This window comes from Panthera pardus, unplaced genomic scaffold, assembly GCF_024362965.1.
Source record: "Panthera pardus isolate Hobbes unplaced genomic scaffold, ASM2436296v1 HiC_scaffold_13, whole genome shotgun sequence".
NCBI lineage: Eukaryota > Metazoa > Chordata > Mammalia > Carnivora > Felidae > Panthera > Panthera pardus.
The window spans coordinates 192978179-192991280 of record NW_026526688.1 but is presented as its reverse complement, the minus strand read 5'-3'; the positions used below and the strand labels follow the sequence as shown (position 1 = coordinate 192991280).

The 13102-nt window shown below is 45.5% G+C and overlaps 1 protein-coding gene across 1 annotated transcript in view; it reads left to right on the top strand.

Annotated features, from left to right (window-relative positions):
- Window positions 1-12409, top strand: part of CD38 (CD38 molecule) — a 57342-nt gene extending 44933 nt beyond the window's left edge. Inside the window, exons 4-8 of the mRNA XM_019453658.2 lie at window positions 2628-2713; window positions 6246-6319; window positions 8344-8436; window positions 8973-9059; window positions 12091-12409. Coding sequence (XP_019309203.2) covers window positions 2628-2713; window positions 6246-6319; window positions 8344-8436; window positions 8973-9059; window positions 12091-12154 — 404 coding nt within the window. The 3' untranslated portion in view covers window positions 12155-12409. The remainder of the gene's footprint in view (window positions 1-2627; window positions 2714-6245; window positions 6320-8343; window positions 8437-8972; window positions 9060-12090) is intronic.
- Window positions 12410-13102: the final 693 nt, after the last annotated feature.

The window sequence follows — 13102 nt, the reverse complement described above, 5'->3', positions numbered from 1 at the left end:
TACTCTGTCTCTATCTCAAAAACAAACAAACATTAAAAAAAAAAAAGAGATACCACTCCTATTGGACTAGGACCCACCCACACTAATGACCTCATCTTAACCGATTATATCAGCAAAGACCCTTTTTCCAAACAAGGTCACGTTCCCAGGTACTGAGGGGTTAAGTCTTTAACATATCTTTTGAGGGGACAAAATTTAACTCATCACTGGAGGAGGTAGAAAGACGGCTGCTTCTCTAGGGTCAGCTGTACACATATCCACAGAGGAAACTGCTGCCCCATGCCTGCCTTTTGGGACAGAAGAAAGTTCCAGGGCCTCTCGTCATGCACCTGCCCTGCCTGCTTGATAATTCAGAATGGAAGTCAGACGGCTGCAGATTCTGCCCTCATTCTCACTCTGCCCTCCTGTCCCGTATCCAGTCAGTCACCAACGTGTTTGCCTTTTCTATCGCCATTTCTGCTGCCTGAGTCCAGCACTCGAACGCACCCTGCTTTCTTGGTGGGACTGTTGTAAGATTCTTACTGCTCACTCCTTACCTCTCTGGGCTGGCCTCCAGGTGGCCACCGCAGTGGGATGGTTTCTGTCTTTGACCTGAAACCTCAATTTCACCTCTAGGATAAAGTCTAAGTTCCTTAGCATGGTCTGGGCTCTGTCTTTCTTATGCCTTATCATCCATCATTCCCTCCTCACCCGTCTGTTCTGGTGGTGCTAATCTAAACCTGTTGGGCCTTTGCATGTGTCCTCTCTGCCTAGAGCACCTTTCTGTCTGGTCTGGCCGAAGACTCCTATTCTTCCTGCAAAACCTAGCGCTGCACCAGCCTTCCCAAATGGTGCTGCATACCCCCTCCAACCCAGGTTGATCTTTCTCCCATTGATTTGGTTGTATTAGATCATGTGGTCTCTGAAAGCAGGGCTTCTATCGGATTCGTCTCTTTATCCTCGGGACCTAAGTCTCAATGACTGTGCGTGTCGTCAAGTGCAATGGATAAAACAGAGGAAGTATGTACACATACACACGTACAGACACAAGGGAATATTATTCATTCTCTTTTTTAAAAAAGGAAATCTCAGGGCGCCTGGGTGGCTCAGTCGGTTAAGCGTCCGACTTCGGCTCAGGTTACGATCTCGCGGTCCGTGAGTTCGAGCCCCGCGTCGGGCTCTGGGTTGATGGCTCAGAGCCTGGAGCCTGCTTCCGATTCTGTGTCTCCCTCTGTCTCTGCCCCTCCCCCGTTCATGCTCTGTCTCTCTCTGTCTCAAAAATAAATAAAACGTTAAAAAAAAAATTAAAAAAAAAAAAAAGGAAATCTCATTTGCAACAACACGGAGAAATCTCAGGGCATTGTGCAAAGTGAAATAAGCCAGACACATGACAAGTACTGCATGGTATCAATTATATGTGGAATCAAAAAACAAACAAACAAACAAACGAAAAACATCAAACTCCTAGAAACAGAGAGAAAAGTGGTTTCCAGGGGCTGGGAGGAGGTGTGGGATGAGGGAGAGGTCGGTAAGAGGGCACAGACTTCCAGTTATGAGGTGAATGAGGTCTGAGGTTCTAATGTACTAGAGTTGCTAACACTGTATTATCTAATTGAAATTTGCTAAGACAGTAGAAGTTAAATGTTCTCGAACACACAGCTCACACACACAAAGGTAAATGCGGGAGGTGATGAATGTGTTACATTAACTCCACATGGGGGCATCTTTGCACAATGTCTCTATGTATATGTCTCTATGTAGGATCCTCACATTGTACACTTTCAATGGCTTATAATTTTAGGGGGCGCCTGGGTGGCTCAGTTGGTTAAGCGTCCCACTTCAGCTTGGCTCATGATCTCACGGTTTGTGAGTCTGAGCCCTGGTCAGGCTCTGTGCTGACAGCTCAGAGCCTAGAGCCTGCTTCGGATTTTGTCTCTCTCTCTCTCTCTCTCTCTCTCTCCCCCCCTCCCCACTCACGCTCTGTCTCTGTCTCTCAAAAATGAATAAACGTTAAAAAATTTATAAATATCTTACAATTTTATGTGTCAATTATACCTCAAAAATTTTTTTTTAAACGGTGGTGCATTAAGGCAGATACGTTTGGGGGAGGTACCTCAGAAACAATGTGCTCGTGCGCTGTATCTGCTGTATCTCACCAACTCCTGAGCCTGTCTCGATGGGGGAGAGTGAGTGTAGATGGACTCGGGGGCTCTCTGAGCCTGGGGATGTGGAGACTGCATCAGGAGGGGGAGGAAAGCTGTCAACAAGGGAGCTGGCAAGAAGCAGAGGGATATTTGGCAAGAGTGGCTCCTGCGGGCCCAGCGTTAGCTCTAGTTTTTCCTGGACAAGGGGATAATGCCTAGGGCTTGTCTCTGTCAGATGAACTTCAGCTGCAGTTTCCCAGAATGATGACTCAAACCTTGTCATTGTGTTCCTGTCTGGGATTTGGAGGGTAAGGTAAGGACTTGGAAGGGATTCAGGGGCATTTAGTCAAAGTGGGGCGAGAGGAGTCCATTGTCCGTCTTCCATCTTGGCAGCCATGCCATTGGAAAATGGCTCCACGGTGATCAAACAGCCTGGGAGGAATGGACTTTAATTATACCCTTTCTTTCCTACTTTAATTATTCTCTATAAACTATGTCTTTTAGAAATGAACTATCAATCTTGTCCAGACCGGAGGAAAGACTGTAGCAACAACTCTGTTTCTGTATTCTGGAATACTGTGTCCAAAAGGGTAAGTACCAAAAGGGAAATTTTAGCATTTTGGCGACCGAAGAACTGAAGAGGTCATCAAGTCAGTGGTTGGTGTTCATTCTCTTTGGATCACAGGCTCATTTAGGAACAAAAGTTTAGGATTCTTCCTTGAGAATAAAGGTACCAAAGCACATATCAGAATACTTTCACATACAATTTTAGGGCATTCATAGAGGTCCCATAGGCCCTAGATGACAAGTCCTTGCTCTTTTCCATTTTTGGGCTTTGGCTGCCAGGAACCTTCAGCTTGGTTTAATCCTCTGATCTAGGCATTGACCTATCTTAGATTCCTGGGAGAGTCTGAATAATCAACATTTACAGACCACTTACTGGGCACCAGATACAGGCATCTTCACGTGGGTTAAAAGCTTTCACCCCCAGAAGAATCCTATGAAGTGGGTGGCATGAGTATCATACTCATTTTCTAGATAACGAAACAGAGGTGCAGGTATAAATAAACCGTCTACTAAACGTACGTAGTAAGTGGCAGATCTGGGAGTTTATCCCAAATTGTCTGGCTCCAAAGCCAGAATTCAGGCGAGGAAGGACTCATCCCTTCCCCACTGCTATCTATTTCTGACTTCACTGCAAGCTGCCTTGGGACATACTTATTTTTCTTATAAGTTGCTTCTTTGCAAGTGAACTAAGGAAAATGGGAAAGAAAGAACCGAAGGAGAGAAAACGGGAGAAAGTAAGTCTATACTATTTATAATTCTCTGGAATTGAGTGTAGACATCTGAGGAGCTGGGGCAAGTGAAACTCACATTTGTTGAGTGCCTATTTATGCCAAGTCCTGAACCAGGTGCTCTGCCTGTGTCTCCTCATTTGATCCTCACAGTAGGTGCTGTGGGAAGGTGCAAATCCCCATGTTACAGGTGAAGACACTAAGACTCAGAGGTTAGGTGACCCATCCAAGGTCACTTGGGCTAGTAAGTAGTGGAGTCGAAAGCCTCACACCCTTAAGGAGATTCCGGTAAACTCTGGCATGGTGGAGACGAGGGGCTAGTCTGGGATTTGAAGTAAGGAGACCATTTAAACTTGGACAGATTCTTTAAACCGTTCTGGCCTTCAGATTCCTCACTTGCCAAATGGGGATGAGAATAATACCTGTCCCATGGGGTTGCTGCTATGTCAAAATGCCACTTTCTTCGCTAACTCAGAATGCATTCCTTTAACAAATATTTGCTGAGCACCTACTAAGTGCTGTATAATTATACACAGGCACTGTAGAGTTTGTTGTTATTGTATGTTTGCTTGCTTGCTGTTTCTGAGAGAAGTTCCTATTTATTTTCTCCTTCTCTGATATGTTTTGGGACAGTGCTGTTGTGAACAACTTTTATTTTTTATTATTTTTTTAATTTTAATTTTTTATTTTAGAGGGAGAGTGTGAGTGGGAGAGGGGCCGAGGGAGAGAGAGAATCCTTTTTTTTAAAGTTTATTTTTGAGAAAGAGAGAGTCAGAGAGAGAGAGAGAGAGAGAAAGGAAGACAAAGATTGCCAAGCAGGCTCTGTGCCTACAATGCAGAGCCTGATGCAGGGCTTAAACTCAGAAACCATGAGATGGTGACCTGAGCTCAAATCAAGAACTGGTTGCTTAACCGAACAAGGCACCAGGCACCTTGAGAGAGACAATCCTAAGCAGGCTCCACACTCAGTGCAGAGCCCAACAGGGGGCTGGATCCATGACCCTGGGATCATGACCTGAGCCGAAATCAAGAGTCAGACGCTCAACCAATTGAGCCACCCAGGCACCCCCGTCACATTTCATATGTGTCAAGCACCTACTTGGAGCTAGGAGCGAGCACAGTGGTGAAGGTGACCAAAGATGCCCTGCCATCCCCTGGGGCTGCAGCTTTCTGTTGGCCAAACGCTCGTAGATGTGCCTAGACAACCTTGTTTTATCAGACAAGATCCTTTCTTTTTTAAAAATTGTAATGTTTCTTTATTTTTGAGAGACTGAGAGAGACAGAGCACAATCAGGGGAGGGACAGAGAGAGAGGGAGACACAGAATCCGAAGCAGGCTCCAGGCTCCGAGCTGTCAGCACAGAGTCGGATGCGGAGCTTGAACCCACGAACTGCCAGATCATGACCTGAACTCAAGTCAGATGCTTAACCAACTGAGCCACCCAGGTGCCCCAAGATCGTTTCTTTTTCTGACAAGAGAGAGCTGCTTGGGGTTTGAATCCCCACTCTGCTTCCTTGCTTCCAAGTGATGTGACCTTGGGGCAAATTAACCCAATGCTTATTTCATGGGGACTTGAGTTTTTGGCACCCCGGAAGGACTCTGTTGACTTAGCACTTTGATTGGTACTAATGGGCCTCTTTCTACTTTGTCCGAGTAGAAAAACAGAAGCTGCACTGGATTCTAATAATTTGGTTTCAGATTGTTCAGTGGTGTTTTCTCACCTGCAGAATAAAGGCCAGGTTCCTTGGCCAAGCATTCATGGTGCCCTGAACTCACTTTTCTACCCAAATTGCACATCCACTGAGGGTTTCACCAAACTACTCTTTTCTCAGACCCCTTGGCCTTTCTGTTTGCAGCTGCCTCAGTCTTTACCAGGTGAGATCCTATCTGTCCTGCTGGACTTAGCTTTTGTTGGCCTCTGGGATGCTTTTTCTGTTCCTTTCCTAATCTCCATCGCTGAGTATTTGGACTTCCTGCTTCCATTTCCCTCCCTTCCTCCTTCCCTCCTTTCCCTCCACAGATTTTCTCTGGGCACCCATTCCGTGCCATGCACTAGCTCTAAGACTCCAGGGCTGTGGTGACAGGCAGGACAGCCAAGGTCACAGCTCTCAAAGAGTGCTCATTACTGGCGACTGAACCCGCAATGAGCTCATTGGCACAGTATCATACAGGAGTGGACCTGAGCTGGTCCCAGGGGCGTGGGGGGTGCTTCTTGGAGAGAACACGTAGATTGTTTTGCTTCATTCTTTTTGTTTTTTCAGCACCTGGTGAAGATTCCAGCTGAACGTTTATTGCATGAAGAAATAACTCCCTGCTCAATGATATATTCGTTCATTCATTCTCTCTTTCCCTTTGCACCTGTGCAGGCCTGTGACACCTTCTCTCCTCAGTTTCCCCTTTTTTTGTGTCCCCTTTTCCTTTGCCCCTGAATTGTCCACCCTGCTCTCCCTAAGGGAAATGTGCAGCGTCTACAGTGCATGGCACCAAGAAAGCACTTTTGTCTTCCTCCTCCAGCAATATTTCTCTTACTCCCTGGACTTCCAACTTCTGAGCCATCAATTTAACGACACTGTCGACAATGATGTTGACCTTCATTGTTCAAACACAGATGGGAGCATCTGCTTCCAGAATTCTCATCTGAAGCAGAATCCTGCCAATGGCTTGGGATGAAAATTACATCCACCTGGCATTACTGAGCTAGACACACACAGGCTACTCCCTCCTTCACCAGCTAAAGCCGAGAGTTATTTTGGAAGGAGCTGCTGGAGTGTGGCAGTGAAATTTGCGTGCTGAGGAATGGCCAGCTTCTTGTCTTTTTCCTTTTAAGTTTGCAGAAGATGCCTGTGGTGTGGTCCATGTGTTGCTCAATGGGTCCGTCCATAACACCTTTGATGAAAGAAGGTACTCGTTTCTTTGCATCCTATTTGCAAGTGTTAGCACAGCCTCCTCGTAAATATTTCATCCCTAGAAGAATATGCTTTTCATGGTTAAGTCAGTACTGAAGATTTGGGCCGAAAAGGTAAAATGTTTGTTTTCTACGGAGAGATTTGTCTAAGTCAGTGTTTTTGTCTGGTGTCTCCTTTTCATAAAATCCTCTAAATGTCCTAACGGCCCTTGCACTGTGTCCAGTCCCTCCTCTTGGCTTTTTGAGGCCTGGTGCAGTGCTCTGAGCTCTCCCATTTACCACCTTTGTTCATGGGGTTCCCTCATGCCTGGCTCCCCTCCCCGCACCCACCTGTTTAATCCTCTCCATCCACGAAGACCTGCCTGGTTTGACTCCTCTGTCCCCTGTGAAGAGTGGGCATCATAGTTGAGCAGTCAAACCACTACTGGGCTGGGTTCTTGGCCCTTAACTATCTGTATAGGCATTGCCCCTAACTTATGATAGTGTTAAAAGTAGGGGCTTTTAACTTCCATATTATGATAGTGTTAAAAGTAGGGGCTTTTTTTTTTAAATTTTTTTATTTTTTTATTTTATTTATTTATTTTTTTTAACGTTTATTTATTTTTGAGACAGAGAGAGACAGAGCATGAACAGGGGAGGGTCAGAGAGAGCGGGAGACACAGAATCGGAAGCAGGCTCCAGGCTCTGAGCCATCAGCCCAGAGCCCGACGCGGGGCTCGAACTCACGGACCGCGAGATCGTGACCTGAGCCAAAGTCAGCCGCTTAACCGACTGAGCCACCCAGGCGCCCCAAAAGTAGGGGCTTTTAACTTCCATATTATGATAGTGTTAAAAGTAGGGGCTCTGGTCTTCCTGTGTGACCCTTGGGAGCCCCTGTGGCATGCACCTGCAGAGGTGTTGATGATTTGAAGATGAACTGAGATAATGTATGGAAAGTGCTGAGCTCTGTGTCTCACAACACAGAGACGGCTCAGTGAGTCGTAGCTATTACTCTCTCATTTAATCTGCAGCGCTGAACTGGGCCACACCAATGCCTTCCCTCTCTGACCTCTTTCTATACAGTTTTTACCATATGGTTACTTTTCCAGCCTTTGTTCGCCACTCTTCCTCTGGATAAGGCTGGATCGAGAGGAGGGGCGGCTATTGAAGTGCTCCTGGCACTCTGGGTACCCCAAATTAATTTTCCTTCTCTCCGGTTTTGATATTGACTTCTGCAAAGAAGCATCTTTTTGTCTTCTTCTTTTTTTTTTAGAGTTTTTTTTTTAAGTTCATTTATTTTGAAAGAAGGAGAGCACGTGCACGTGCACGAGAGAGAGAGAGGGAGAGAGAGGGAATCCCAAGGATGCCCAGTACTGTCAATGGAGCCCGACACAGGGCTTGAACTCACGAACCGTGAGATCATGACCTGAGCCGAAATCAAGAGTTGAACACTTAACCGACTGAGCCACCCAGATGCCCCATCGTCTTCCTCTGACCCCAAGCTTGTAGGCTTTTGGGTGAGAGCGTCAACATTCCGGGATTTCATAATCTGATATTTGGGGTCCAAGTTCTTGCCGCAAGAGTGGCAGCTGTCCGAGACCAGTGGAGAAGAGTTTAGGACTGGAGTCAGAGCAGGGCATCCGGGGCTCTCAGAGGAGTGCATCTCGAGCCTCACTGAGTGTGGGTCGTCTGGGGACTGTTTGGCTGCAGATTCTGATTCAGCAGGTGCTGGTGGGCTGAGATTCTCTAGGTCTAACTGGGTCCCAGACGATGCTCAGGATGTTGGTGGGAGGCTCCTCTTTGAAGAGCAAGTGCTTGAAGAATCATCATCAATGTCCCGATGAAGAATCTTATTTTGAGAATCCTGTTCAGCGAGGGTCACGATGAATGAGAATGGCCGTTTCTAGTGCAAATCATGGGTCAATCCCACAACGCAGGCTCGGTCCAGTGGTTCCCTGCCTGCTGGTTTTTGACGAGGCCTGTGGTTGGCTGAACGATTCCGTTTGGGGTTAACAATGTTCTCTGCCTCTTCTTACCTTAGCACTTTTGCACGTGTGGAAGTCTTTAATTTGCATCCAGAGAAGGTTCATACGCTACAGGCCTGGGTGATGCAGGACATCAGAAATATTTCCAGGTATATGTTACTACGTTGTGCATGTATATTCTCAGGGTTATCTTAGGAATCAGTCCAGGGAAAAAGCCACAGTCACAAGAATGCATTGAGAACAGGTTGGCTCAGGAAATGATGGGCTCAGCATTCGGCCCATCGCAACAACCTCTCAATTTCATCGCTACTCCCCTGCTGGCCTGTGAGCTCTTAAAAGCAACTTCTGGGGGCACCTGGGTGGCTCAGTGGGTTAAGCGGCTGACTTCGGCTCAGGTCATGATCTCGCGGTCCGTGAGTTCGAGCCCCACGTCGGGCTCTGTGCTGACAGCTCGGAGCCTGGAGCCTGTTTCGGATTCTGTATCTCCCTCTCTCTGACCCTCCCCCATTCATGCTCTGTCTCTCTCTGTCTCAAAAATAAATAAAGGTTAAAAAAAAAAAAAAGCAACTTCTGCTTCCACTTTTCCCAGGGGCTTGCCCAGGGCTTGCTACCTAGAAGAAACCGAGAGACTCAGGAAATGGTTGCAAGACCTTGTCATTTAACTCTTTTTTTCTTTCTTTCCCAGTGACTCGTGTTCGGATGCCTCCATTAAAAATCTGAAACTGATTCTAAGCAAAAGGAATATTACATTTACCTGCGAGGATAATTACAGGTAATTGACTTCTGAAAAAAAAGAAATGGCTGTCTTGCCATCTATAGGCATTTTTTCCCCCTTTCCTCAGCCTCTTCTGAGCCAGGAGGGCAGTGGGAGCCCCTCTCGGGCCTTGATGGTGATCTAGGATGATGACCTTTTCCTGGCTTCCCACATGAGAGGCCTGACACAGGGGTGCAAACCTGCTGACTTGCAGGGGAACAAAAGCACGTTTTGTCAAATGCAAAGATTTTGTACAACCTTTGTGACATGGCAATATTTTGCATGTGAAGTTTCTTTAGTTGGATCTCAGCATAGATGCCTGACTCTTGGTAAGTTGCCACATGGAAGTCTACCAAACTTTATCTTTCATAAATTAGAAAATGCAAAAATCTTAATTTTTTTTTTTTTACCAGTAATATGTGTTTATTAGGGAAAAGTTTACAATTACAGATAGGTATATATTTTTAAAGTCATCAGCAACTTTGCTATCTAAACTGGGACCCTCACTCATTTCTAAGCAGGGACTCCTTCCAGAAGCATCTTTGGAGATTTTCCCATAAGTGACGGCTTACAATAAGACTGATGCAGAGAGTAAAAAATTCTCAGAGAACACAGATGTTGGAATCTGGGAACCCTTTTCCTGTCTCCTTCTGTCACCACCTTCTCCCACCAACCCTAGCAGAAAGGCAGAAGGACAGATTCCAAGAACATTCACTGAGGGCTTTTGTCTCAAAATGACCTGAATTCCCCCTCAGTCAGCTGGCTGCTCTCTGGAAACTGCTCTCTGGGAAGAACACACGCTTTCCACCACAGTCAGATGGGAAAACAATCAGAACAAAGGGACAAGAACAACTGTAAAAGAAACATTGCAGACATCTGACCCGTCTAAGTTACTCAAAGATGTGTTGTGTCGGGAAAATGGGACGCTAAAGACCTAGGAGAAGATTGGGGAATGGGCCTGGGTCTCATCCTCAACTATCCTCAACATCCTTCTCCCCTCCCCCCTCATTTTAATTATTCCCCTTTCTTGTATTAATGGCCATCAGTCAGCCTCATTCATGCCTACTGCAGGCTCCAGTTGAGCTCACTTGTTCTCTACCTGGGAAGATGCAAAAGGCTACCTTCCGTCTGGACTTGGCCCACATCAAAGTGGCCAACATCAAAGGAAGTGATTTGTAAGCCAACACCTGTCATGCTGAGCATCAGCTCATGTGACCTTAAACTTGGGGGTCATATTTGAAGTCACTGGTCCTTTTCTCCAACCATGAGGCTGTAATATATTCAGCATGATTCTTTAAATTACCAGCTCCTCGGGGCCCCTTGTATGGTAAGAGTTCTGTGGCTTTTCAAGAAAGCTGCTTGTCCCCACGGGAGCCTACAGTGAATATCATGCATATCGACATATCCTGAAGTTGAAATCACTCCATGTCAGACGTACCTTCCAATTTAACCAACTTTTGTCCAGCTGTTTTGGTGTGATTGTTTAATAGGCAAACAGAAGTGTGAATACATTTATATAGATCAGACTTCCTGTGGATTCTGCTGTTACCCCTTTATAAATCCCACCTGGGGACGAATACTATTAACCTTTGGCTGTATCCCCTTCACGTCCTTTTCCTTTTTTCTGCATGCACACACTCACAGTCCTGATGAAATATGTACAGGATTTCTTCACGTTTTCTTCAGGATTCTACAGGATTTCTTCATGTTTTAACCAGTGGAATCAACAGAAGGTTAACAGTACTTTTTTGGATTACTGGAAAAATGTCAGTGTGTTTTCCTGGTTAGTGCCCCCTTGTGGCATATTTTTTAAGAACCTAAAGGGTGCACTACTCCCTGTAAGTTACTTCAAAATATACTCTGTCTCTATCCATCAACATGTTGTCCAACATATCCAAAGTGTGTCCATTTTATTGGAACACTGGATATGAATATTTTTATATTTATGGAGAGAGAGCATCTTAACAGCATAATTGCTACTTCTTTTCCAAAATTGAGTTTCCCCAAATTAAAAACTAGTTAAGGAACGTATTCCTGTTCTCTTCATTTAGTATAAAACAAAGGTGGCTTCAGAATCTTAGCCACCTTCTCAGGTCTTAGAAAGATTTCTTTTCCATAGCAGTATCTCCTTAAGGAAAAGGACACTTCCCTCCTCCCGCCCTCCCCCCCCCCCCCCTCCCCACCGAATGTATTCACGTGGAGGATTCCAGGTTACCATATTGGCGAGGATTGGAGCCACTGTGTCCAGCTGGTCATGATAGTTGGCTAGAGACAAGCCTGAGATGGCCCATCCCAGGAGCCCAGGGGTGCTGGTTGCTGCCTCTAAAGATTTCTCTCTTTCTTGACTCACATTTAACAAAATCAGGTTCAGCTACAATTTAATGGACCACAATCCTCACTATCCACTCTTGTCCATAGACCAGCCACTCCCACTGGACCCTATTGATTTGTTATCTCATTTTCATGAAACTGAGAGGCCCTCACTGGCTAGATTCGTATCTAGGATTTGTTCTGTGCAAACGGCGGGCGGTCTTCCTCCTGGTGGCCACCAGCCTTCCTCCAGAGAGTCTTTACCCTCTCTCTATCTCTGACCCTGTGGCTCAATCCTCTCTCAGGAAGCTTCTGGAGAGAAGAAAGCAAATCAGCAGAAAATATTGGAGAGCCCTCATCTCAGGCTGCTGCCTCCGTTGTTTCTGGTCATCAGCTGACATTCATAGCACGTACTTGTGACATGTTAGAGCCAGACATTTGTTTTCATCTCCACGCATTGTCATCAAACATATCTTCTCAGTATTTATTTCTCTGGCTTTACAAGTGACATGAAACCAGATTGGGCCACGCTTTAAGTTGTTCACTCCTGGATTTGACCTTTCTCTGTGCTGTCACTGCAGGAGAGGAAATTGTTTGCATGTGGAGTGGTTCATGTATTCTTTTGTTGCTAATGAAGAGGCTATGTGCACTGGGGAATTGAACCATAGATATACTGTACTGCCTCTTGATCTCCTGTTTTTGTTTTTGTTTTTGTTTTTTTCCCTCTCTCTTGTCATAGGCCTATCAGGTTTCTTCAATGTGTGAAATATCCTGAGCATTCATCTTGCAGATCTAAGATATGAGCCAGTCAGCATGGTGGTTTCAGATCTTTGAGTCTTGTGGTCTGCATCAGCATGGGTAACTCAGGAGACAAGCTACTGCTGGGAAGCTGAGGACTTGGGGGGGATCTTCTGTCATGATGCCAACACTAGAGCTGGGAGCCTTTCCCCCAACGTTTAAAAATAACTTATGTTATTGGAATAGTTTTTACGTTGACTTTCTAATACTCATGAAAAAATTATGGTATGAAATTAAAACGAAAATTTTATGTTAAATTATTTCATTTTAATTTTCATATGTGCTTTTATGTTGTTTATATGTTGGTAGCGGCCTTTTTTTTAATGTTTATTTATTTTTGAGAGAGAGAGAGAGAGAGAGAGAGGACAGAGCATGAGTGGGGGAGGGACAGAGAGAGAGAGGGAGACACAGAATCCGAAGCGGGCTCCAGGCTCTGAGCTGTCAGCACAGAGCCCAACGCGGGGCTTGAACTCACGAACTGTGAGATCAGGATCTGAGCCGAAGTTGGCTGCTTAACCGACTGAGCCACCCAGGTGCCCTGGTAATGGTCTTTGTTTTGAAGATGACCACCCTAAAGCTTTCTTATTGATACAGGTAATTAAGGGAAGGTAAATACCGACACTTCTCGGAAATGATACATTTCTGAATGAATGACCTTGTCCCAGGATCTTATTTTGTATCCTTTCTACACATAAAGTATAAATGCCATGGTTATGGGTCATGTTGGGGAAAGAATTCTGTAGGATAGAAGCCACCCATGTGTTTTACCTCCCACTCTTCCAACAGCCTTATGAGGTTGGTATTATCGTCTTCCATTTGGTAGACTGGAAGTGGAAGTTCAGAGAGATTATATAATATGCCTAAAGTCATACATTTAGTTCAAGGTGGAGGCTGGATTTCAGCTCAGCTCTGTCTGTCTCCAAAATAGGTGCTTTCTTTCTAGGCCTATAAAG